This window comes from Kwoniella newhampshirensis, chromosome 14, assembly GCF_039105145.1.
Source record: "Kwoniella newhampshirensis strain CBS 13917 chromosome 14, whole genome shotgun sequence".
Lineage (NCBI taxonomy): Eukaryota > Fungi > Basidiomycota > Tremellomycetes > Tremellales > Cryptococcaceae > Kwoniella > Kwoniella newhampshirensis.
In genome coordinates, this window is record NC_089967.1 from 505,361 (window position 1) to 528,504 (window position 23,144).

Sequence of the window (23,144 nt, forward strand, 5' to 3'; positions counted from 1 at the left end):
TGTCCTAGCAGAGTCCGCGAACACAGAAGTGCTTACTCAAATGACTGGTCGTCCTGCTCTAGACTCAATGTAGCTGAGTAAGAACTCAATGTCTGCCCCTGTCGCCGGAACAAATCTCTAGAGCGCAACAGATCACTTTTGGATTCCACCTTTTCTCTCGCCTGGAGACCTTTCGTCCGGTACTCGTCGAGATTCTGCCTTTACCTTCGTAAACGGATCCAGCTCTGACAAAGCTCAAACCCCACATTTCATAGCAGAGCTGCCGTAGAAACAGGGGTCCAAACCGAAAGGCGCGAATTCTTTCTGTGTTAGTCAAATCTGCATCGTCCACTCTAAGTCAACTTACTCCATGCAAAGTATGCCACGTCTCGGTGTGGCTCGCAGAGAGAAGTCCTTTGACCCTTCGTCCCCTCAGCACGGTTACACCACCTTTCATGACACGCAGTATGTGCCTTCGACCATCCTTTGAGTGACCAGGGTGATATGATGTAAAGAGTCAGCCCTGACTCGTCGCACTTGGGGCCCATGAATCAGTCTTGAGCCAACCTCTCTTGGATCTCATACTGTGCCAATGGAGGGGGAGACGGTATTTAGGGACACCATGCAGTGGTAAGGAGACAGGAGACAATGGAATGGATGGGGGGAGACAATTCCCATTTCCGGTGGAGCTCTGAATGTAAGGATTGAACGGAAGTGGGCGTAGCGTAACTCCTATCCTTACATCCAACCGACGATGTCAAGTCGATGGGACCCGTTGTGGATGTAAAAGCTTAAAGTGTACTGCAGAATTTTGATACTCTGTTCAACGTGTCTGCCATCCCAAGCAGGATATAAGAGCAGGGAGATCAATCGGCTGCCCCTACTCTCCGTTCGTCCCAGAAACCCTCGACGATAACACTTTACCACTGGGAAAGTCCTGGCTCCTGCCTTTCATAGGTGCTCAAGTCGATTCTTGATTTGCCCATCGGCTGTGCGGAAGACCATCGCGTCCGCTCGATCTTTCTCGCGACAGAGTCAATCTCTCCCCTAGGGACTAATTCGAACTTCACGTGCTCATATTTCATTCGTCGCTATCCCCTCTCACGTTGGAGATTCGTCAACATGCCAATCGAAGTAACGCCCACTCCCTCTCCGTTCCCTTTCCAACCGACTTGCTCTTTTCGCTATGTTGGACCTCCTCGCCTCCCCATTCAACCAAGTACGATCATGCCCAACGGTTCACGTAACCCATATCCGCTCTGTACCGTGGACGCCTATAGACCATCTTCCGATCGAGCTTTAGATCGTGCAGACCAATCACGCGTAGGGGATATCATCGCGTCTTCTCTGTCAGCCCGTGGCGATGGTGGTAAGGGAAACAGTATCGTCGCTCCACGATCAATCATGGGTCATCACAGTACCAATGTTGGGGGACTTGGCGGATATAGGGACGATGATGGATGGAATGGATCTGTAGGAAGGATACATATGGCTCATGCTCCGGATCTATCGTCGACAGCAGGAGCTGTGCATCCTCGTTTACCACAACCGCTCGGTATCGCAGTGGATGGTACCTGCACTTCAGTAACATCATCGTTCGGAAGTATGCCTTGCAGCTGGGGTAATCGTCGAAGGATGACACCTGTCGTGGATCTCGAGGCAAATGTTGGTCCCGTTATCTCAGCTCAGCATCCACTTTCCCATATACAGGTCATGCAACCAGGAGGCAAACGATCCGGTGCTCCGGTCCATCACTACTTGCCTGGCACATTCCGGGAGAGCAACCATCATCGATCGAAATCGCTTTCACGTCAAGATACAAGAAGAAGAGGTTCTACCACCTCAAGGGAAAGAGGTTGCTCGGAATGTCAGTCTGCTGCTACTGCCACTGCTGCTCGTGCGAGGAGCTATAGTCTGAGCGATCATGAACCTCACCATAGGAGGATGTCGAGTAGCTCTGAGAGGATCAGCCCTTCACCGCTCAACTATATGAGGTATGTGGAGGGAGCTCTCAAGAGAACGAAGAGTAAGTGTAGGAGTAGTGGAAATGGGTGCACTGGGTGCGCTTCCAATTAAGTACCGTAGGGACCAATCATGTGGAGCAGTCGTTAGTAGCATCATCAAGTGGGAGACAAGGCTTTTACAATAGACTCTGCAGGAAGAGAACTGTACAAGCTTGCTCGCTGACCGTTGTTATGTATGTACTTGGCAACAAGTATGAATTGTGAACTGGTAAAAGTGGTTTTCCAGATCAGTTGCATCAGTACACAATCATTGGCAGCGAAATCAGTGCTCGTGTGTTGATATACAGATAGCAAGTGGACAGCAATCCCTCGCTGCGGTGCTACGTTTTTAGGCTGTGCCTAGTAATGCATGCAATGCTTCTTCTTGTAGGCATCACTGTCGTCGCGGTTCATTACACCTTGATCGCTTTCTCTTCTCGGGCGACCTCGAATGGGTCTCTCACCGAACCCGTCTTATCTCTCCATTCCTCACTGGGAGTCAGTGGACATCAGTCACAGTTCAATGGTGGAGAAGTTGGCGAGGCCACCATGAAATTCGATGTGACACAGGTCGACCAATGGAAAACTCACGCATATGCGGCTCGCAGATCGTTCATTCTCAGTTGCAAGCCGTCTAGCTGTGCTGCTAATTGCAACATCGCCTGTTGGTGATTCTGAATTGTCTGCGCGATAGCTTGCGGAGACGGAGTATGCGAATCGGAAGAGAGCGACGCAATGGCTCGGTTGAGTTGCTAAGTACGACGTCAATTGATCAGCTTGACTTCGATGTAGCCAAATTGCGTTACCCACCGCGATAGTCCTCTTGTATCGGCCCACTCGCTCCTCCATACCACTGGCGATTCGTCCGAAGAATCTGGAACACGACAAAAGATCAGTCTCCACTTCAATCGGACACCACAAAGACGAACTCACTCTTGTGGGAACTCTCTGTACGCCCCCAATCTGACCTGACCCATTCTACCCTCTGCGGATCTATACGCATCCCAAATCTCCTTGACTCGCTCGATATCCCGGCCTTCATTGATCATTTTCTCCCTCAGCTGCGTCAAAGATGCTCCGAGAGATTTCAGAGTATGAGAGATAGCGGAATACTCCTGAGTGAGGCGTTGTCAGCTCGCGGACATGTGAGTGAACGACATGGAGCTCACCTCGTTGGCCGCTTTGATGTCCAGACTCGTTTGCCAGATTGCTCGTCCCAATCCTTCAATGTTCATACCTGAACCAGCGACCTTTTGCTGTTTGATGACATTGCTGTAACCCAACATTTCGCATTAGCATGTAAATCGTGATCTGATCTGCGAGGCGGGAAGACTTGCAGGAAGTACTTACTCCATCTGCTCGATATACTTTTGCGCTCCTTCTGGCAGATCTGCAAATCTTGTGTTCTTGCCAACACCCCCACTTGAGCTCGCGCCATTCGTCGAAGTCTGAAGAGTCCCTTGACCTTGATTCTGAGACGGTTGAGCGGTTTGTCCGAACAGGCTAGAGGAAGCTGGCTGAGTGGTTGATTGACCACCAAAGAGAGAGGTCGATGGCTGTTGTTGCTGTTGCTGGACTGTCGAACCAAACAATCCTCCTGATTGCTGTTGAGGTTGTTGGGATGTGGAGCCGAACAGACCAGTGTTAGCAGGTTGTTGCTGGTTTGTAGTTGATCCAAAAAGACCTGTTCCACCAGATTGTTGCTGAGGTTGCTGTTGAGATTGACTTGTGGACCCGAACAGCCCTGAACCTCCCGGCTGTTGCGGTTGCTGTTGTTGACCAGTTCCTACGCTTCCAAACAATCCGCCTCCACTCGCAGGGGCGGTAGCCGCTTTCGCACCGAAACCCCCGAACAAAGATGATCCAGAATTGGGATTTTGAGCGGGTTGTTGAGCTTGACCTCCTTGTGATTGATTCTGACCGAAGCCGCCAAACAAGCTACCACCAGTGGCACTGCCTGCAGCCGGCTGGGAAGTAGAAGTGGAGGTACTGCCGAAAGAGAAAGGAGCGGGAGTGGAACCTGGTGTACCGCTGGGGGTTGGGTTGGTGACAGACAAGGAAGGAGCAGCTGGTTGGGTGGATGGAGCAGCTCCAAATTTGAAGCTGCAAAAGAACGAGATCAGTATATGCAGACGACGCGGTCCGTTCTACTGACCCTCCGAATGACATAGTTTCTCTCTCTCTGTGGCTTATCTTGATCTAGAGCAGTGTTGATGTGATCAAGCAGAGCGCGAAGTTGAACAGGTCAACTGAGATCCGAAGGTGTAGTGAAACAGTTAAGAGTACGACGGTTGACTTACGTAACATTTTGTATTTGCCACTTGCCAACCCTTGCGAGAGGTCTCGTGTCTTCCTCGTTTGGTTGATCTGATTTCACTCGATCCATATCTACTCATTGATTCATTTCCTCTTCATCCCTTCTTCTTCTTTCTCTCCTTCTTCTTCCTCCTCATTCTATCGTCCACATAGAGGCGACCTCTCATCATCGACACTGATTCCAAGAATACAGATCGATAGAAAAGATGGCTACCACACAAGCAATCACTGCTGCTAACGGTATCATTTCGCCTCCTCCAATTGAGAAAGCTTCTTCGACGACAGCCACACCTCCAAGAGTCGTTCTAGCAGGGAAGACGGGCAGAATCCTCTGTGTCGCTGATATTCGTGGGGACTGTGAGTAGCTCCCATATCGCATATATACCTCATATTGTACTTTTACTGATCATTCATCCATCCTACCTCCCCCCGTTGATCGAACGCACAGACCATGAATTGAATCGTCTGATCAGAGAACATGAGGCTACTGCTGTCATCCATACAGGAGACTTTGGGTTCATGACATCGGAAAGCTTGGAACGTATGAGTGACAAGTGAGCTGAGCTCTGTCGGTCGTGTTTTTGATTTCGACCACAGCTGACGAACCCCGAACCGCAGAATCCTTCGTCATCTCATTCAATACTCTCCCCTTCTTCCTCCCGCGACACGATCTCAGCTCATCGCGATACCTCCCGAGCAAGGACGTCAACCACTGATCAGCAGTCTCAACAACTCATCCATCCATTTTCCCCTTTCCCAGTTCCCTCACCTGCTGACAGGAGCGATCAACTTCCCAGTCCCCGTCTTCACCGTCTGGGGTTTGCTCGAGGATGTTCGAGTCATTGAAAAGTTCAGAACGGGGGAGTACGAGGTCAACAACCTATTCATGATCGATGAGGCTACCAGTCGGGTGCTCGATGTTGGTGGGATGAAGTTGAGGTTGTTCGGATTGGGCGGTACCGTGGCTCCTTACAAAATGTGTGAGTGCCTCGATCGAGGGACTGGATGCATTGCTGATGATGATCTGGTTACAGTTGACAATGGTACGTCCAAACAAAAGATAAAGTGGAAGTAATTTGCTGATAGTGCTTAGGTGAGGGGTATGCGACGATCGCTGGTGGTCAAGGTACAATGTGGACTACGGCTTTGCAGATGGGCGAGCTGCTCGATACGGCACAGAGAGTAGGTAGATACTATCCAATGAGTGAGCCAAGCTGAAGCCACACCAGGTGTTTGATTCGCAGGAGACCCGATTGTTCCTCTGCACTGCGTCTATCTGCAAGCATCCTCTCCTCACTCTCATAGCTAGCGCTCTGAAAGCCGACTTGACGATCTCCAGCGGTCTGCACTGTCAGTAAACGACCTAGAGGGGGAGAAAAAGGCTGATCAAGAATTACTGATTCCCAGTCCGATACCCTGTGTCCTATAACGAGTTTGCCGTACACTCAGATCCCGAATCCTGGCAACAAAAACTGTTACAAGCGCAGGCAACATTCAACAACATTTACGAAACAGTGCGAGATAAAGTGGACAGCAGCTTGAAGTCAGTACGGGTCCTGGCGAGATAGTGACGTGTGCTAATGTTCATTGACTACAGTGAGCAACAGCAGGCTTTGTTGAAAAAACTCAAAAGTGCATTCGGCAACATCCCAACTGGCGACGATCATGGCATGTGGACCAACACATGGAACTGGATTCTCACGTGGGTTCAGCGTCTTGTATCTCGCGATCGACACTGACATCTCACAAGCGACGCTTCGTTTGGTCACATGCTTCTGTCCATCACTGAAGGAAGGGTATCCGCCGAGATCAAGACCGCTGGTAGGTCGGACGGCGCCTTATCTGGTCATCAGCTCCAAAGCTGAGTCATTCTAGGCCTTAACTTTAGCCATCGCGCAAAATCAGGTCAGGCGTTACCTCCGACCCCGACACCTTCCGTGGCCACAGCCCCTCTCGCTGCAGCCGCTACTCGTCGTACCAGCGCTCCTGAGAATGCCCCTAAGGCTGCTGCCCCAACACGAGCGCCATTCGGTCCCATCAGCGGAGCTGCGTCCAATCGGGGTGCTGCGACACCTGCTGGAACCACAACAGCACCAAGCGCATTCAAGAATGGCCTTAACAGGCCTTTGGCACCTCACATGAAGCCTGCTACCGCTCCATCTCAAACCACTGCGTCTCCTGCTACTGCAGGATCCTCGTCTGCAGCCACGGCTGATCCATCTTCCGCCACCGGAAAGTTCCCCACGGCCCCGCGTCAAGCTCGAGCACAGAATCTTCCGGCCACCCAAGCAGGCTTGGCGGCAACAAGTAAGGACAAAGCTACAGACAGCAAATCTGCCTCTTCTAGCGCTGCCCCTTCTAAAGAGTCTGAAAAGGCCGCTTCTATTCCAGCGAAGTCCTCGACCCCCGTTGCGAATGGAAAGCCTACCACATCTGCCTCTTCGACCAACGGCAAAGCGGCGAAAGACGACTCCAAAGATAAATCTACTGCAACTACCAACGGGATTTCATCCCAGTCTACATCGACCCCCACAGAAAGCAAGGAAGGAGACAAAATAAAGGCAGCTCACAGTCGTGAGGGATCAGGCGAAGTCAAGCAAAAGAAACACTCGTTATACATCAAGGGAATCCCATCGCCCACTACTGAGGATGAGCTGAAGAAACTTTTTGGATCGCACGCCGAGAAGGTGACTTTGCTTGGCGCCCCCGATCCTATTTCCAATAGTGTGCTTACGATATGTCATAGATCCTCCAAGTCAAAATTATTATCGATCACTTGTCAAAGAAGCAGAAGGTGAGCTTCAGTGAAGTGAAAGAACAAAATGAGACCTCGTTGACATTGTCATCAAGGACTTCGCTTATGTCGACTTTGCTTCTGAGGATGGAATGACTGAGGCATTGAAGGCGCAAACAGGGGTACGTAAATTATCGCTTGATTCACAGTAGATCAGGAGCTGATGCTATGCATCCGCTTGCAGACTATCAGAGACACAACCGTCAACGTCAGCGTCTCCAATCCTCCATCTCGATCGTTCGTTGAGGGTCCTTTCCGCGGTCGCGGTCGTGGAGGTAGCTTCCGAGGTGGACGAGGTAGAGGTTTCGGTTCCGTTGGAGGTGGAGGGAAGCGAGACGGTGGTGCTGGTGAAGGAAACGGTGACAAGAAGGAGAGTGGTGGTGGCGAGAAGAAGGAATAGACCATTCCAGCAAAAAATCGAAGAACGACGATTGAAGACGAAGACATACAACGAAGAGCAAGAGAGACCAAATCGATCCATTCACTATAGCATTGAAGATACACCTTTTACCCGAATCTCCTCAAAATTCCCGAAGATGAGTCCCGTTCGTTTGGAGCAGTAAGACATGTCAGGCAGAGGCTTGGGAGAGATGACACGGGCTTTTTTCTTGTCAATAACATCGGCCTATGAGGAGAGCACGAGCAGCATTGTGAGAAGAGGAGCGTGTGAATATATGAGATGCATATATGAGCGCGAGCGAACTCCGACCTTGTATAGTCTCCTTCTGCCTCTGACAACCAATTGCTGCCCTGTTCGAATACGATTGACATCGTCAAGAGCCCTGCCAGGTTCGATGAATTAGGCTTTTCGACGCAGAACGACGATGTCGGTCTCGTACGCATACTTGAAGATGCCCTTCTGTGGAACGACAAAATCGGAACGCTCGGGATCAGCGCGATATTCAGATGCGGTGTCGACTTCGATCGGAAGGTAGAGATCTTTCGAGTCGAAGCGCAAGGAGATAAGAAAGAGACACCCACTTCTTTGTTAAGCCATTCATGGTCTGCTCCACTGATGATCTTTCGCAGTTCCGACTCGAGCTTGGTTCGCCCCTCACCGGTCAGATGGGCTGGGGTGAGATATGATTTTGAGAAGAGACGGTTTATGAGCTGTGAGTGGGACAGGAATCAGAAGAAATCAGTGCCTGGTACGAAGATCCTCTCATGATCGTTCGCAGCTGAAAGGGGCAGTGGGGTCGACAGCGGTAAAGTGGGGAAGGGGAACGATGACGTGTGAAACCACTTTCCCACCAGGCTGAAGACAAGCTCGTGGAGCGAGGTGAGATAGATCTGGTCAATATCCAGCCCAGACCCCCTTGACAGGAAGGTCACACTCGAACGATCTCTTTACCCCCCATACTCTGCATCGCCAGCAACAGCGACTTCAAAAGGTGATCAAGATTTGACTTGACCCACCTGATCCTCCGTGATCCCGACCGACCACTCAGTCTTCCATTCCTCCTTGTCCTCAAACAACTCCTTGTAAGCGACCGTTTCGAACATATCCCTCCAGAGACCTTTGTAGTACTGCGGAGTACCCAAGTCGTACGGCTGGTATGCTTCTCGGATGGCTGCTTGCCATGAGGGTGTGTACGATTCGAGGTTCCAGATGAGGATGAGGGGGTGGGAGGGGGGCAGGTAGGATGCGATTTCTCGCTGTGGTCGTTCGGGTGGAGTTTGGGTGTAGATGGAGTGGATGTGAGTAGGATTGTGGGTATTGAGCATGTTGGATTCGCAGTATATTTAGAGGTCAGTGAGGGATTGGAGATCGTGGGAAGGGGTAAAGGGGATTCGAACAGAGACGAGAAGAGAGGTAATGTCAGCCAAATGCAAGACAAGAGAACGGAAGACGAAGAGGAGTCCACACGAAATCTTGCAGATCGTCTCGGCAGAAGCACTCGTGTCTTTTGGCCGACACCACCACAAAGCTGAAGAGAGAGACTATCCGACCGACTCACCAGTGCCTTTTCATGATCCGGACACCAATGCCAAGCCTGAGCAATGATGACTGCATCCACGCCTTCTTCCTTGGAGATCCCAAATTCCTTCACATTCACAAAATCATCAAACCCACCTTGCACCGCTCCGACCGTCCTCCCTTGCAAGCTGGATGGATCCGAGGTGGAGACACTCTCGAATCCGCGCCTGAAAGCGTCTCTCATGCCCTTTGAAGGCTCGACGCCTACCAGAGTCGAGATGTTGAATGATGGATAACCGAGAGCGTTGGGTTTGGGCTTGGGCTTGGGTGGGCAGATGAGCAGTCGTGAGAGGATACCGGTGCCAGATCCCGGCTCGATGATCTTCCATCCTCGGCCTTGTCCAGGTCCAGAAGGGGGAGAGGAGAGCGAGATCAACTTGTGGATCTGATCGAGAGCTTGCACAGGATATGTGGGTCGATATTGGTCGTACTGACATGAGGAAACGGGGGTGGTCAGTTCAGTTTGACAGAGTGGTGATCTGAACGTCACAGCCAATGGTGGAATGGGCAAGGGAGGTCGAGGGTTGAGAAGCGGAGGAGAGACTTTTGATGGTGCAGAAGTCGGTCCACTCACAATATCATTCGTGCCTTCGCCAAAACCTGATACAGCGACTTGATGGACGTTGGACATGGTGCTGGTCGACCGATGTGCCAAAGCGTGTGGTGGAGAAGCAGAGGCTGAACTAAAAGGAGAAAGTCGGATCAGTCACTGGAAAGAGATCATAGCCACACGCCGTACACCATGAGGAGGGATTGTGTTCGGGGAATCAGGCATGACTTGGTAGATGATGATATTGTGGGCAAGGGAAGATGGATCGTATTAGTAGGACAGAGATAGGCGGTCAAGCAGTACGCACAGGTAATCGACGACAACGACAATCACGACAGTCAGCAACCGATTGATCAGTCAGTAGTGGATGACTTCACAAGATGAGATTGATTCGGGATCTACTCGCAATGGATGGCATACGACTATTCACACAGAGGCTATCCCCTCGTCAGACCATACAGGACATCCCCTCCAAGCGGACTCCAGTTGACTCGACTGACTGTCATCCATCGTATCATGTCCTATCACGCAAAACATACGGTAACTTCGGAACTCGCCGACCCGGATCTATCTATCAAGCTATTTTTGGTCCCATCAATGCCGGATCCATGCCCCGAGAGATGTGAACGATGCACTATCGTCACAACACAATTACCGATGGCATGCTAATTGGCAACTGTCTGCAAGAGAAGATTAAGATCATGTATATACACGCAACCAAATGGGATATCCTATGTTTTGGAGATGAGATGTAGGAAAACAGATAATGCTATGACGGACTACGGAACGGAATTTGACAGAAGAGTTGGTTTCCGTTTGAGAGCGGTGAGAAGGAGTATGAGAATGGGGCGCATGAGGAGGATATGGGGGTTAGGGACGATTGAACATGTACAATGGAGCAAAACTACCGTCATCCGTTTGACAGACAACAAGGCTTAGACCAGCACAGCCAGTCCGACGCTCACTACGCCTACAACCGCGGCAAGAGCACTAGCACGCAGACCAGCTGGTGCAGCGGAGCTGGCATTGACGGTGTTGGCGCTTGTGGCATTTGAGGATGAAGAGCTTGAACTAGAGTTGGAAGATCCGGAATCAGAGGTGACAACGGCTGATTCTGGAAGAACGGCAGCGGCAGAGATTGGTTGAGTACCGATTTGACCGGAACCGATCATGATCATCTGGTGAACATGCGACATTAGCGACCAGACGAGTCAACTCGAGCAAAACCAACTCACCTTTCCTTGCGACGCGACACCGTCAACAACGAGGAAGATCATGGCAGGACCCGGTTGGAACACGTTGGGGTTAGGGGGCATTTGACTGGCATGTATCGTCACTTCTCCAGTCTGAGCATTCCTCGTGTAGCTCGTAGCAAGCTCCAGATATCTCTGACCGAAGTTGATGGCGTGAGTGGAGAATCCAGTTCGGATAACGATTACTTTAGTGTTCGCAGGGTCAGATGATGCGTTCGAAGGGGTGTAGGTGAGATCCCAGAATGCGCCACCGTAGGACAGGGATGTGGGCCATGATGAAGTCGGCGTGGGTCGCTCTTGGTTATACCACAAAGGATACCATTGCTCGACCTCATATGAGGTTGACCATTGTGCTGTAGTAACATCCTTGTTGGGATTGGAACCAGAGATAAGGACTGAAGAATCGGCAAGAAGGATTGCGGTTGAGTGGTACATTCGCTCCTGCGTGGATTCTCCTAGTCCTTCTCTAGACCATCTGGAACCGGAAGGAGCATTCGGGCTGTGATGTGGGGTTAGTGAGTTGCAAACGAACATCGCCAAGCGATACGTACTTGTAGATTGCAGGCTGATACAGGGGAGCTTGGCCGTAACTCTCGCCGATGGAGTATTTGTCGTCACCGTAACCAGCGGTCCCCATGTTCACACTAGTGCAACGTCAATATCTGTTCATCCACACATCAGAGAGCGACACTCACCCGTTACCCATCCACATGGTGCCATCAGGCAGGTAGATGAATTGACCCATGCTTCTGCCCTCTGGCATAGCGTCGTCGTCCATATATGTGGGATTGGCATCTTCTGGACTGATCCTTACGCACGTGTCGTCCGCGGGGACGGCCGTGACGTTAAACTGGGCACCACCATCTGAAGAAAGGTTGAAGTTGGCATTGGAACCACCACAGAAAAGGATTGTGGCGGTGTAGTTGTTGGCAGGAGTGAGGGGCAAGATGGCGTTGGCTGCGGAAGCGGGGTATACTCGAACGGCATAAGGCATGTCGGGAAGAGGGGACTCGGTCTTGGTGTCCATATCGTAGAGTATTGTCTTGTACGCCGCTTGCATGAATAGCTTGCCTGACAACGATCAGAAAATCAGCTATCTAGTCCGGAAATAGAGTGGCAAGGTTTTGAAAACTCACCTCCGGGCAACAGCCAGGTGAGGGGGAAGAGATTGACTGGTACGGTGTAGTTGAGGAAGTCCATGTGAATAGCACCAGAAGGCTTCTTGGGCCAGTATTCATAGGTAGGGTTATTTTGGACGAACGTTGAGACATATCTGATTTATACTCGTTAGTTCGACAGAACAATATGGTTGGGCATGAGCGTGACCTACCCTCCATTGTTGTCACCACCAAGAACTATGAGTGATCCGTCGCCCAGCAGCTCGACAGAGGGGTACCATCTCTTTCCCTACATCCATTCCACCAGCCGATCAGCATACCCGCCGGAACTAGCTCAGGCTGTAGTCGCGGGACTCACGCTCATCGTCAAAGCCTCACCGCCTTCTTGCCATGTACATTGTCCATCATCACAAGGATCTATCATCCTGATCGCTGCCCCTCCATCCGCATCATCATAAGGGTTCGCCCCACCCGCATCTTTCGTCGCAACGCCTTGATATGTGACAGGTTGGTTGCCGCCGAACACGACCCACGAGCCGTTACCTACGGGTAGACCGGCTGCGCAGAAAGTGTTGGAAGAGACGGACATGGCGGTGGCGGTGTTGGATGAGAGGTCGTACGATGTTCCCCAGGCGGGGTGGGTAAGTCCGTCAGGCGTTGATACCTGCATAGAGTTGTTTTCGGCCTCTGCGGTGTGGGTCCGGGTATGAAACAACGAATTAGGAGCATGAAGAGAGAGTAAGGGTGAAGATAGTAGGTCAGCGCACGCCCTCATATCAGTCAAGAGAGGAGGTAGTAGGTTGGCTGCAGTCGCCGAGTCAAGGGGAGGTTCTTGTAAAACGGAAATGAGGAGGGTTCCAGAAACCCATGGGAGGTGACGAAGGTACTACACCCACTATCAAGTATATAAACCGTCTTCTCCGTACCGAGAAACATCATTTGCGCCGAAACGCCTGAATCTCCCACGATCTCAAACCCACCGGGAACCACCCCGGCTCTGCTGTTAACATGTTTGGAAGCGAGATCCCGATGTCTGAATTGACGGTCGCCTGCCGTCGGGAGATGGTTGTTCGCGCTGACGAGTGTGACGGCCAATGTGAGTGTGAGGATGGGGATCATTTTGGGGGGTTGTGATGGCGGGAGGATCGGTGAGACGCAGGGATATGGAAGGATAAGGATATATCGTCTGTTTGCCCCCGTTTTTCGTTTTCGTCGTGTCCGTGGAAATAAGAGAGAGAGGTGTCTTGTTGTGGTTGGAAGACGAGTTTTGTTGATCCGTGTCTGTCCGAGTGGGGAGGGGCAAGTCGTTAGGAAGAGGGTCGGTGAAGGTCGTCGTCTCCTGGAAAGGCTGTGTTTGTCGTCGAAAAAAAAGAGCGTGAAGGGAGGAGCCAGGTGTGGGTCCGAGGGAGAGTACCCAATGAGTCGTAGGTGAAGAAGCGGAGGATGAAATGATCAGTGATGAACGATCGAGAGATTGGATGAATTGATGGACGAAGAATGCTTGGTAGGAATCGGACAGGTCGGACAGAATTGGAATGTGTATGTGTGCGAATGTGAGTGTTTGCGTTGAAAACCCGTCCCAAGAGAGAGAGAGAGAGATCTGTGATTGTGCCAGGGAAAGTGAGTGTATGACAGGAGAGGCGAGAAACAAGTCAAACACCCCCGGTCTGATCTGTTATATTTCCCCTTGTACCTTGGTTGAGATGACACGTCAGTTGGGATGGATGGGTATGTCGTTATTTTGCGGGGCGGGGGAAACAGTGGATCTGTCGGAAGGGGTCGTCTCAGAATTTGAGGGTGGAGTAGTGCTGTTATTGCTGCTGCTGCTGTTGTTGTCGTTGTTGTTGTTTTGCGATTGCTGGCATGTATATCAGGAGGTAAGATTCCGCATGACATGGAATGCATCTACAAGCATGTTGCATCGATCGTTCGTCACCAAGGATGTGGTGGGCAAGATCTCAGTTGAGCCGGGGGCTGAATTACGCGTGTTTGACTTGTGCACCCTCGCGTGGGAAAAGCCAGTCGCGATAATTCACAAAACAAACCCTGGATATCATCCTGTCTGGGAATGCCGTTTCATCCACGGTGCTGTAGTGTCAACAACAACAACGTACATTCCATTTATCCACGTGCATGATACAATCGATCTGTGCCGGTATACGACCTGCCTGACTGGATTGTATTCATTCTCCATCGTCATGCTACAGTGACAGTGGCGTTTCCTGCGATTCTTGCTCTACGCAAACCGCAAGGAAAAGTATCGATATTGGATAAATTGCCTGCACTAGGACGCATGTTGTCTCCTTGATTTTGGTCTCTGCATACTGAAACCTCGACCTTCTCGGTTTTTCTTTCTCCTCTCTCCCATTCGCTTGCTTTATAGGAAATACTCGTGCATCATCGGTCGTTTTTGCGGTATCGATCTCGCATCTTGAGGAGCCGCTTCAAACACCTTGTACTCTTGTCGTAGGTTCTCGTCCAGCTCTAATACACTCGCCGTATTCCCACATCTGTGTCATCCCAGGCAGTCAGTTCGTGTGGAGTGAGAGCAATCTTGGTGAAGCACTCACCGATAGCAGTAATTCGGCGCTGACCATACAGTGACAATCTTCCTATCGAACATGAGCTGCAGGGGGGTGAGACATCCGGCATGAGCTTTTCCGATATGCTGGACCACTGTGACTTACTTTGTAACCTTCCATCACCAATTGATGGGCTCTCGCTATCAGTTCGATGTCGTTGTTGTGATTAAATTGCTGCAGGACTCGATCAGCATTGACAGCGTGGTTTGTACATCGGGGCAAGCTCACATCGACGACATCGCTACCGAACAAAAACCCTGCCCCTCTTGGTGACATACCCCAACCGGTGATATCTATACAGGTTTCATCAGCGTCGGTAATCGCTTCACATACGGGGAGAACTCGCCATCAGGATCTGACCATAGGAGATCACACATCGGTCCTTCATGTGGAACTTCTTGCCGTCTATCTATCACTCGGATCTGAGGGGTCAAACGGTATCAGTGTTCCAGTACGAGGATGTATCAACAGTAGTGACTCTTCTGTCGCTCTTCGCGTCGCAGAATGAATGCGCACGTTCCCATCCGCGTCCGCAATCTGACTTTGAGGGGCGCTCTGGGATCCGGGAGATTTTCAACCATTGACTCACCTGATCTAATCTCCCTACTTGAGGACTTAGTCCACCATGTACACAGAACACCCTTCCATCCACCACGCATCCCAAACTCAGATAATCGAAAACATCACAACAATATCTCCAGACATTACTACTGCCGTATTTTCTCTGACACTCATCATAGAACCCGTACACTTGGGTGATTTGGCGAGATTCGTGATTTCCCCGTATGAGCGTTATTCTATCGGGATATCTCACTTTGAGAAGAAGGAGCAGGAGGAATGTTTCGACCGAGTAGAATCCTCTGTCTACGAAGTCGCCTGAAGAAGAGGGAGAAACCGAGTCAGATGGATTCCATGTACTGCGCAGATCGACAATGTGGCGTGCAGGAAAATGACAACGGTGGAGAAGACTATTATCCTGGAAGCTGATCTGCTCACCCATGAAGATGTAGTTTGTCTCTGGACAGAAACCTCCCACTTTGAACAGTTCCATCAGATCGAAGAATTGTCCATGTATATCTCCGCATATCTAAGGTTTTATCAGCATCGATTAGCTGCACATCTCGTATCAAGTGGTAGGCATTTATCAAAGTTCCCTGCACAACCGATGATATGCGACCGTTCCACCAGCGCCATCGGCATGAGAACACCGCCCGACAGAACGAATGCCATTGTGAATTCAGGATGATCGCACTCACCGTTACTGGACTATCCACATATTGCACATTACCCTCTTCCATCAATATCTCTTTCGCCTTGAGACATAGCTCTTTCACCGCTGATTCAGGTATGATCTCGCATCGTTTCAATTGAGCGATTTGTCTATACGGGCGTCATGGGAGGTGGAGCATAGACGCGGGACGATGAGTTGATCCAAAGCAATTTTGATTGAAGCGTATGCGTGGACGTGGTGAGTCGATGACCAGCCATGGTGATAGAGGAGTAAGGGAGGGAATAACTCGTCAGCTGTCCGTCCGATCTTTGTGCGCTGTCCAGGGTATCATGGAGGTGGAGTGGGAAGATTGAGTTTCTGACTCACTGATCCAGGTCCGAAGACATAGACATCGTATTCGAATCTGAGCGGACGAAGCGTTCACAACGTCTCCCACTAAAATTAGGCGAACGCTTTCTCTCCGTCTCTTATCGGCACGCGAGGAAGATAACAACCGCTATCGTTGGGGTAGACCCTTTTGTCTCTCTCTGTGTGTTACTCCTCAAGGATGACGCTGCCTCTGCCGTCACTTTCTTTCCCGTGCAGTGGAATGGGCGAAGGGTATTTCGTTGATCGTCTGTGGATGTTAGAAGGAGGAGAGAGAGAAAGCAGTCAGACCCCCGAGTTTGATGTTTTTAGGTGGCAAAATGTAGGGAAGTTGTCGTGAAGGAGGACCATAGATCGCATCGACATGTAAAATGGGTGGCGTACTTAAACTTCATGTTCCCGCTCGTGACTGACTTCGTGACCTTTTTGACCTCAATCTGATCAAGTATGGGATACAATTCATCTCCTGCCTCATTCTATTTCTCTCCTTTTTGCTTGTTGTATCTTAAGAACAGGACAAAGCAGGATGACAGTGGCAGGACCATCTTTTCATCTCCTGTCCAGATCTACTTTCTCCCGAGCCTCGGCACGTCCTCTTCCTGCTCAAACTCGCCTTTCATCCTCCATCGGTCCTGGATCTGTATCTACTGTGGCTGTCCCCAAGCGATCGAGGTCATTGTCCCTCTTTCATTCATTGAACTTTTATAATGTCTTCTCCAGTACCACCAATGCTGTATGCAGAACACCAGCAACATGTGACATTCCGACATTCTCCAGTCTTCCTGAAGAGTCCATGACTCAGTCTTCGCCCAATCCGTTCATAGGTGCTCAGCTTTTCGTATCCTCGAATGATATCCGAGAGGACGAGGTTCGTAAAGAGGCAGAAATGGAATGGCGAGCAGAGGCAAGCCTTTTGGGAGACGGATATAGGGAATGTCTGTTTGGAGCCGTATGTCTGGGAATTACCGATCCTTGCCAGGGATTGACGAGTGAGTCACTGCAATACTTCGCTAAAAGAGAGCGAGCTGAGGTGAATCAAGATTCGATGCCTGCAATCTCAATGTCTAGTCACCCTGTCCATTTCACCGGTACACCTCTCACATCAAAATCTCAAAGGAAGGCCGAGGCCATGTATCCCGTACCCCTCATCACTCTTTCGCCGCCTCGCGATGTCCGACATACCGATCCTGAGCGATCGCGAAGCGAGTCTTCCAATACTCCTCTCTCCCAGCGATCGTCTTCCTCTCCCATCCTCGAGCTGTCTCATTGTCAAAGCGGTACGCCTGTTCAGAACACACATCGATCTCCTACCCTGCCAAGCCCGTATACCCAACGAGATCGATTCGCCAATAATCACCGCGTTCAAAGTCGTCGTCAAGGGAGAAAAGTCGACAAATATGAGGACGCAACACCCGGTCTCAGCTTTCAGTCCACATTTCTGCCTACGCGGGAACGCGATCGTCGAGCGTTCGTAGCCCAATATGACGAAAGTCCGACCCCGCCCACAACATGGGTAGTGTTTCAGACTCCGCCGGAAGGAGCCGACCTAGAAATGCAGGGCTGGCAAGGGAGGCGGAAGGATGTGGGATTGAACAGAGCGATAAGAAATGGCAAGAAGCAGGAGAAGAGGAAGGGATAGAGCAGAGGCATTGAAGATTCGAGTTCGTGCCGACTTCTATATTCGTAGCTTTGTTCGTTCATTGCTCGTCGATGGCGATTGTGTGTCGTTATTCCTTGTATCCCTGGACATTGCAGCAGTAACAATTATTTGTTTTCTTCCCTAGTCCGTGCATATGAGATCACTGACTGATTCAGTGTTGTGATCATATTTGGTCGCATGGTGATATGACACTGTGATCGATACTGTACATGTACACAGTAGTTCACGAAACCCGATCCTTCATGTCTTTATTTACAGCAACATGCATACTTGGATGGTCCGAGTCCACAAGCTGAATGTAGATGCCATATACTACTCGTCCGATCTTTGATCTCTATCTCAAAGGACAAGTCCTAAAATTCGCATCTTTCAATCCCCTGTATTTTCGATTTTCGATACGACAGGATCGCCAAATAACCATTGGATTGATTTTTGCCCCTTTTCCTTACTCTACTCGTATTTTCTATACCTTCTTCTTCCCCCAGAGTCCGATTTTCTATGTCGAACAGAGAGAGACGAAGAAGAAGTAGAAGAAAAAACGAGGTTGGAACGGATGGATCAGAGAGACAGTACAGTATCTTGTATCCATTGGTCGAAACAAGCTACACTTTTGAAAGCGAGATTGAACGAGGATCAAGGTACTGCTCTCAAGGCATTTTCTGGGGAGAAGGACGGGGGGTAGGATAAGCGTTTGCTTAGGATTGTATCGTGACGTATCGTATCGGGTAAATCAAGTACAGTCAGTCGTGAATCCTCACTACGAGACGAAATGATGTGAGTCGACCATCCCATCGTTTTTGACGACCTCACGTTCGACCCGATGCTGTCCCTCCTTCTTTTCGACGTCGTCGCTCAGCCTTCACCTCCACAATGAGATCATCCACCTCGTGATATTCGAGATGACAAAGGCTCGGAGTGCCATTGATGACAGTCCTCCGTGGACGCGATCTCAGAGTCGCCTAAGGGTCAAACTGGAAGCGAAGAAAAGGAACGAGAGTGAAATCAACTCGACCCTTCTTTGTCAGTCCTTCCCCTAGCACCTGCGAGCAACGTGGGAGATGCTAGATGTATGCATGTTACAAGTGAGAAGAGGCAACGTGTGGTTGAATTGACGTCATAAATACCTATGCCCGATCACAATTCAGCGCAGACACAGAGACAGAGACATAATTGGGAAGCTGGCCAAGAGACAATGTTACGTTTCACTTACTCCTCGATATGACAGATGATTCGGGCGTGATCGTGAAACTGGGAGTTGACACTGGCATGGCATCAACGGTTTGGGTCATACTGTATTCGGAGCAGCATGTAACGGATCATCGCTTTCTCCTCGCTTGATTCGGGTTTTTGCGACCGTGACCGATCGCTGGCATTCCTCCACCTCCAGACCGTCCTTTACCGGACATTCCCACGGATATCATCTCCGGCATCCACTGCGTTGTTAATATACTGTGAGCGACGGAAGCATGAGCTTGTCTCGAAGAAGACTCACATCAGGATCGTTCCAACCGGCAAGGACACCTTTAGCGGCTTTTCGCTCCTCCTTCTCCCTCTTGATGTCCTGATGTCTGACAGCATCTGACCATTCCCTTTGGTCTTCTCGCAAGATCAGACCACTTCCTCCCTTCAATTGACCTTTTGACCTGCCCATCTTGGGGTCCGGGATGGAGAACTTGGTACCTCGAGTGTGGTATTGGAAGTTCTTTTTCAGATGAAGTGATTGCTTGCCGGTCTTGGAGTCAGTCGTCACTGTTGTTCGCATCAGAGTGGCGTTGCCACAAGATGGGCAAAATCGTTTGCTGGAGTCTTTGCAAACTCTGCGACGAAAAGCACATGAACATCAGCGTCCAGTCGTATATGCATGAGTAGAGCATCCTGTGTTTGATGAAAACTCACCTGAAACACGCGTGACATCTCAGCACCCAGCTCTTCACTTTGCTGATCTTCTTTCCTCCTTCTCCTACGAGACCCAACCCCATACCCAGTAGAACGTTTTGCACAGCGAAATCACCAGTCATACAGGCAACAGCGGGAGGTTTTGCAGCAGAACCACTCGGGGTGATAAGACCGAGATCACGAGAACGATGTGTGGTGAGGTTGGACGGGTTGATCCACTCACCGCCGTCTGACTCGTCGTCTTCTTCTTGATCTTGTGGTTGTGGTTCTGGTATTTGTTGGATAATAGAGGTAGAAGATGGAGCGTCGTCAATGACAGAGGTATCAACACTGTCGGCTTCGCGTCGTTCTTTAGAGGTCGGTTGGGAGTCAAACAGGACCTGCTCCATTGATTGGGTGACTTCTTCCACATCGTCTGTATCTGCCCCAACCTTCTCTTCATCCTGTTTCTCATCCCCTTCCCCATCCACATCGTCCTCTCCTTCTTCCGGCAAACCATTCTTCTGTCGATTCTCGTCCATCAATCTCTCGCTTTCCTCCTTCATTTCGTCCGCCTTCTTTTGTATCTTTTGTCCCGGCTCAGTTCTGATCCCTTCCGCACCATTCACAATCACCTCATACTGATAAGTCAATGCAGCCACCGACAAATCAGTCGTCGAGAGGACTGCGAAATCTCCGGTCTTCTTCGCAAAAGCGGTGACTATGGGAATAAGCAATGATTTATTTTCCAGTCAGCCATAGCTCATGTATGAGTGACACCTAAGTAGCAGGTAAGGAGGTACGATTGACTCACCTTTGGCCATAGATTCGGGTGTAGGATGCTCGACTTTGATATCCACACCCGTCAACTTGAGTCTTTCCCAATGTTCTCTAGCTTTCGGATCTCTCAGTTCGGCGAGAACCAGAGGGGTGGTATGGAACGTGGTTGCCAGATGACGGAGCGGTGTGAGGGACAGTAGAGGTCCAGCATCGAGGATGAGATGTCGGATGATCGCATTAGAGCTTGAAGCGGCGGCGGTGGCGGGAGCTGATGGAAGGGACCGTGTTGATGGCCCGGATGTAGGTAGACCTTCCGGTTTGGCTGATGGTGTGGAGGGAGTAGGAGTGGCGATGGAGATGATACTGGATTCGCCCGCGGCAGGCTTTGCTATAGCACTATATGATAACGCCATGTTGTCCGTGATGCTTGCCTCAGACTCGTCAAAAAGGTTTCTGGACTGATGATAAGCCTAGAGCTGAAACGGTCATGAACAAGTGGACATCTCAAGTGGAGACCAGGAAAGCTCGGACCTCTCTCTGGAAGGAAAATCAATTGTCCTGCATCGAGTTTGTCATCATTTATCCCGACCGATCGATCAACCAACTAATCGGTCGCAAATGTGTGTTTTGATCCCGTTCGGCCGATGTTGAACCGAAACTCGGGGGGGGGGGGGGGTCCCACCGAAAGTTGAATTGCGATGGAATGACCGCAATGACCGACGACCGTGACTATTTATATGGTCCAGTCGGTTCATTGTTCTCTCGTCTTCATCAACAGAATATCATACAAGAGGTAGATCGCAAAGATGACTGACAAGACGTGAGCTACTGGACAGCCTGTAGCAGCAAGCGCGCAAGGCGCTGACAGACTTGGGCTTCTCTTCCTCCACAGTTTCAAAATCGCTGTGCTTCCCGGAGACGGTATTGGTACGTCCGAGCACCCTTTGAGACTCAACCTAACCCTCATCCACCGAGTCCCACTGACAACGGTCTCCTCTACTAGGCCCAGAAGTCGTGGACCAAGCCATCCGTGTCCTCGAGACGCTCACCGCTCACTCTGACCTCAAGATTGAGCTCAAGACGTACGATTTCGGGGGTGCCGGTATCGACAATCACGGCGTTCCATTGCCCGACGTCACGTTGAACGCGTGCAAGGAGGCCGATGCGGTCTTGATGGGTGAGCAGAATGTCCTCCCATTTCCTTAGACATTGTGCAGTTTCCACATCTGTAGTCTGCATTTACCTTGGAATGCGCTTATACTCTCTGGTTGCTATCCCACCGTCATGCCTCATGTATACCTCATCAGACTCTGTAAACTGATGCTGTTACCCCCCTACAGGCTCCGTTGGTGGCCCTAAATGGGGTGTCGGACCCGTTCGACCCGAACAAGGTATCCTCAAACTTCGAAAAGAACTCGGTCTCTACGCCAACATCAGACCGGCTAGCTTTGTCTCTGAGAACCTGTTGAAGAGAAGTCCATTGAAGGAGGAGGTTGCCAAGGGCACCGATATCACTGTGGTCAGAGAGCTGATTGGCGGTATCTGTGAGTTGGTGTTCTCTTAGGCCCCTGGCAATTGTGCTCAGTGTGTCGAGTTTTGAGATCGTATTGGTTGGAACTCTGGGTCATCAACATTCAGTGACCCGTTCTCACCTCGCTTTTTTCTTCGAAATGAAAGTTCAGCGTCGATGCGCCTCAACGGCGGTGTGCTGATCAATTTTCTTTGCCCCTCTAGACTTCGGAGAACGCCAAGAGACCAACGAGGAGGGAGTTGCATGGGACCAGTGCATCTACTCCAAATCCGAAGTCGAGCGAATCACTCGAGTTGCCGCTCAGATCGCCCTCGCTGCTGAGCCCCCGCTCCCTGTCACTTCCGTCGACAAGGCCAACGTTCTCGCCACTTCTCGTCTCTGGAGGAAGACAGTGACCGAGCTTATGGCGAAGGAATACCCTCAGCTCAAACTCGAACATCAGCTCGTTGACTCGGCTGCTATGATCATGGTTGCCAACCCTAGGAAGTTGAACGGTGTCTTGTTGACCGAGAACATGTTCGGTGATATGTCAGTGAGGACCGTTGGTCACAAAGATTCTCTGATGGGAAGCTAATTCTTTGTGCATACCTCAGCCTCTCCGATGAGTCGTCAGTCATACCTGGATCTCTCGGCCTTCTCCCTTCCGCTTCTCTTGCTGGTGCACCTGATGCCAAGAAGACCACAATGGGTCTCTACGAGCCGTAAGTGCAGTCGAAAGATTCTTGACCTCTCACCTCAGTTACGCGAAGATTAATCTTACCGATTCTGTCATGTATGTATGGTTCGCTTACGCTTATCTTGCGCAGGATTCACGGCTCTGCTCCTGACATTGCCGGTCAAGGCATTGCCAACCCTATCGGAACCATCCTTTCAGCCGCTATGATGCTCCGATATTCGCTCGGCAAGGGAGACTCCGCTGCTCTCATTGAGAAGGCTGTTCAGACAGTTCTAGACAGTCCCGACGTCGGTGGACACGATTTGAGAACGAGAGATCTGGGCGGCGACAAGTCCACGAAGGATGTTGGTGACAAGGTCGTGGAGGTCCTCAAGGGGTTATTGAAAGCGTAAGGTAGTAGTGTCATCTTGTAGAGTCAGCCGAGAGTCAAAATCGTGCAGTATATGCATACA

General features: G+C 50.5%; 9 protein-coding genes across 9 annotated transcripts; 4 read left to right on the forward strand and 5 right to left on the reverse strand.

The window, feature by feature from the left end:
* Window positions 1-1,101: 1,101 nt before the first annotated feature.
* Window positions 1,102-2,055, forward strand: IAR55_006546 (uncharacterized protein; the record flags this gene model as incomplete). The annotated part of the gene is made up of 1 exon (XM_066949627.1): window positions 1,102-2,055. The coding sequence occupies one exon, from the start codon at window positions 1,102-1,104 to the stop codon at window positions 2,053-2,055; it is 954 nt and encodes a 317-aa protein (XP_066799921.1).
* Window positions 2,056-2,395: 340 nt separating this feature from the next.
* On the reverse strand, window positions 2,396-4,151 carry IAR55_006547 (uncharacterized protein; the record flags this gene model as incomplete). Its single annotated transcript, XM_066949628.1, has 7 exons — window positions 2,396-2,474; window positions 2,574-2,734; window positions 2,793-2,856; window positions 2,916-3,097; window positions 3,152-3,254; window positions 3,333-4,085; window positions 4,138-4,151. 7 exons carry the CDS (start codon window positions 4,149-4,151, stop codon window positions 2,396-2,398), a joined length of 1,356 nt encoding a protein of 451 aa, XP_066799922.1.
* Window positions 4,152-4,504: 353 nt separating this feature from the next.
* IAR55_006548 (uncharacterized protein) lies at window positions 4,505-7,492 on the forward strand (the record flags this gene model as incomplete). Its single annotated transcript, XM_066949629.1, has 13 exons — window positions 4,505-4,655; window positions 4,747-4,852; window positions 4,917-5,278; window positions 5,333-5,341; window positions 5,392-5,480; window positions 5,528-5,648; window positions 5,706-5,841; window positions 5,896-6,000; window positions 6,049-6,119; window positions 6,174-6,985; window positions 7,045-7,092; window positions 7,149-7,214; window positions 7,277-7,492. The coding sequence occupies 13 exons, from the start codon at window positions 4,505-4,507 to the stop codon at window positions 7,490-7,492; spliced, it is 2,292 nt and encodes a 763-aa protein (XP_066799923.1).
* A 399-nt stretch (window positions 7,493-7,891) lies between these two features.
* On the reverse strand, window positions 7,892-9,701 carry IAR55_006549 (uncharacterized protein; the record flags this gene model as incomplete). Its single annotated transcript, XM_066949630.1, has 5 exons — window positions 7,892-7,951; window positions 8,074-8,202; window positions 8,509-8,748; window positions 9,051-9,500; window positions 9,645-9,701. 5 exons carry the CDS (start codon window positions 9,699-9,701, stop codon window positions 7,892-7,894), a joined length of 936 nt encoding a protein of 311 aa, XP_066799924.1.
* Window positions 9,702-10,555: 854 nt separating this feature from the next.
* IAR55_006550 (uncharacterized protein) lies at window positions 10,556-13,110 on the reverse strand (the record flags this gene model as incomplete). Its single annotated transcript, XM_066949631.1, has 8 exons — window positions 10,556-10,798; window positions 10,856-11,372; window positions 11,425-11,517; window positions 11,569-11,944; window positions 12,010-12,146; window positions 12,204-12,280; window positions 12,350-12,678; window positions 12,888-13,110. 8 exons carry the CDS (start codon window positions 13,108-13,110, stop codon window positions 10,556-10,558), a joined length of 1,995 nt encoding a protein of 664 aa, XP_066799925.1.
* Window positions 13,111-14,368: 1,258 nt separating this feature from the next.
* Window positions 14,369-16,196, reverse strand: IAR55_006551 (serine/threonine-protein phosphatase PP-X isozyme 1; the record flags this gene model as incomplete). Its single annotated transcript, XM_066949632.1, has 9 exons — window positions 14,369-14,501; window positions 14,562-14,617; window positions 14,679-14,747; window positions 14,802-14,866; window positions 14,920-14,995; window positions 15,163-15,449; window positions 15,570-15,660; window positions 15,830-15,953; window positions 16,171-16,196. The coding sequence occupies 9 exons, from the start codon at window positions 16,194-16,196 to the stop codon at window positions 14,369-14,371; spliced, it is 927 nt and encodes a 308-aa protein (XP_066799926.1).
* A 767-nt stretch (window positions 16,197-16,963) lies between these two features.
* Window positions 16,964-17,809, forward strand: IAR55_006552 (uncharacterized protein; the record flags this gene model as incomplete). The annotated part of the gene is made up of 1 exon (XM_066949633.1): window positions 16,964-17,809. The coding sequence occupies one exon, from the start codon at window positions 16,964-16,966 to the stop codon at window positions 17,807-17,809; it is 846 nt and encodes a 281-aa protein (XP_066799927.1).
* A 1,337-nt stretch (window positions 17,810-19,146) lies between these two features.
* IAR55_006553 (uncharacterized protein) lies at window positions 19,147-20,898 on the reverse strand (the record flags this gene model as incomplete). The annotated part of the gene is made up of 4 exons (XM_066949634.1): window positions 19,147-19,263; window positions 19,323-19,647; window positions 19,727-20,426; window positions 20,520-20,898. The coding sequence occupies 4 exons, from the start codon at window positions 20,896-20,898 to the stop codon at window positions 19,147-19,149; spliced, it is 1,521 nt and encodes a 506-aa protein (XP_066799928.1).
* A 393-nt stretch (window positions 20,899-21,291) lies between these two features.
* On the forward strand, window positions 21,292-23,084 carry IAR55_006554 (3-isopropylmalate dehydrogenase; the record flags this gene model as incomplete). Its single annotated transcript, XM_066949635.1, has 7 exons — window positions 21,292-21,305; window positions 21,378-21,412; window positions 21,489-21,662; window positions 21,826-22,029; window positions 22,220-22,544; window positions 22,610-22,717; window positions 22,823-23,084. The coding sequence occupies 7 exons, from the start codon at window positions 21,292-21,294 to the stop codon at window positions 23,082-23,084; spliced, it is 1,122 nt and encodes a 373-aa protein (XP_066799929.1).
* Between the last annotated feature and the right edge of the window lie 60 nt (window positions 23,085-23,144).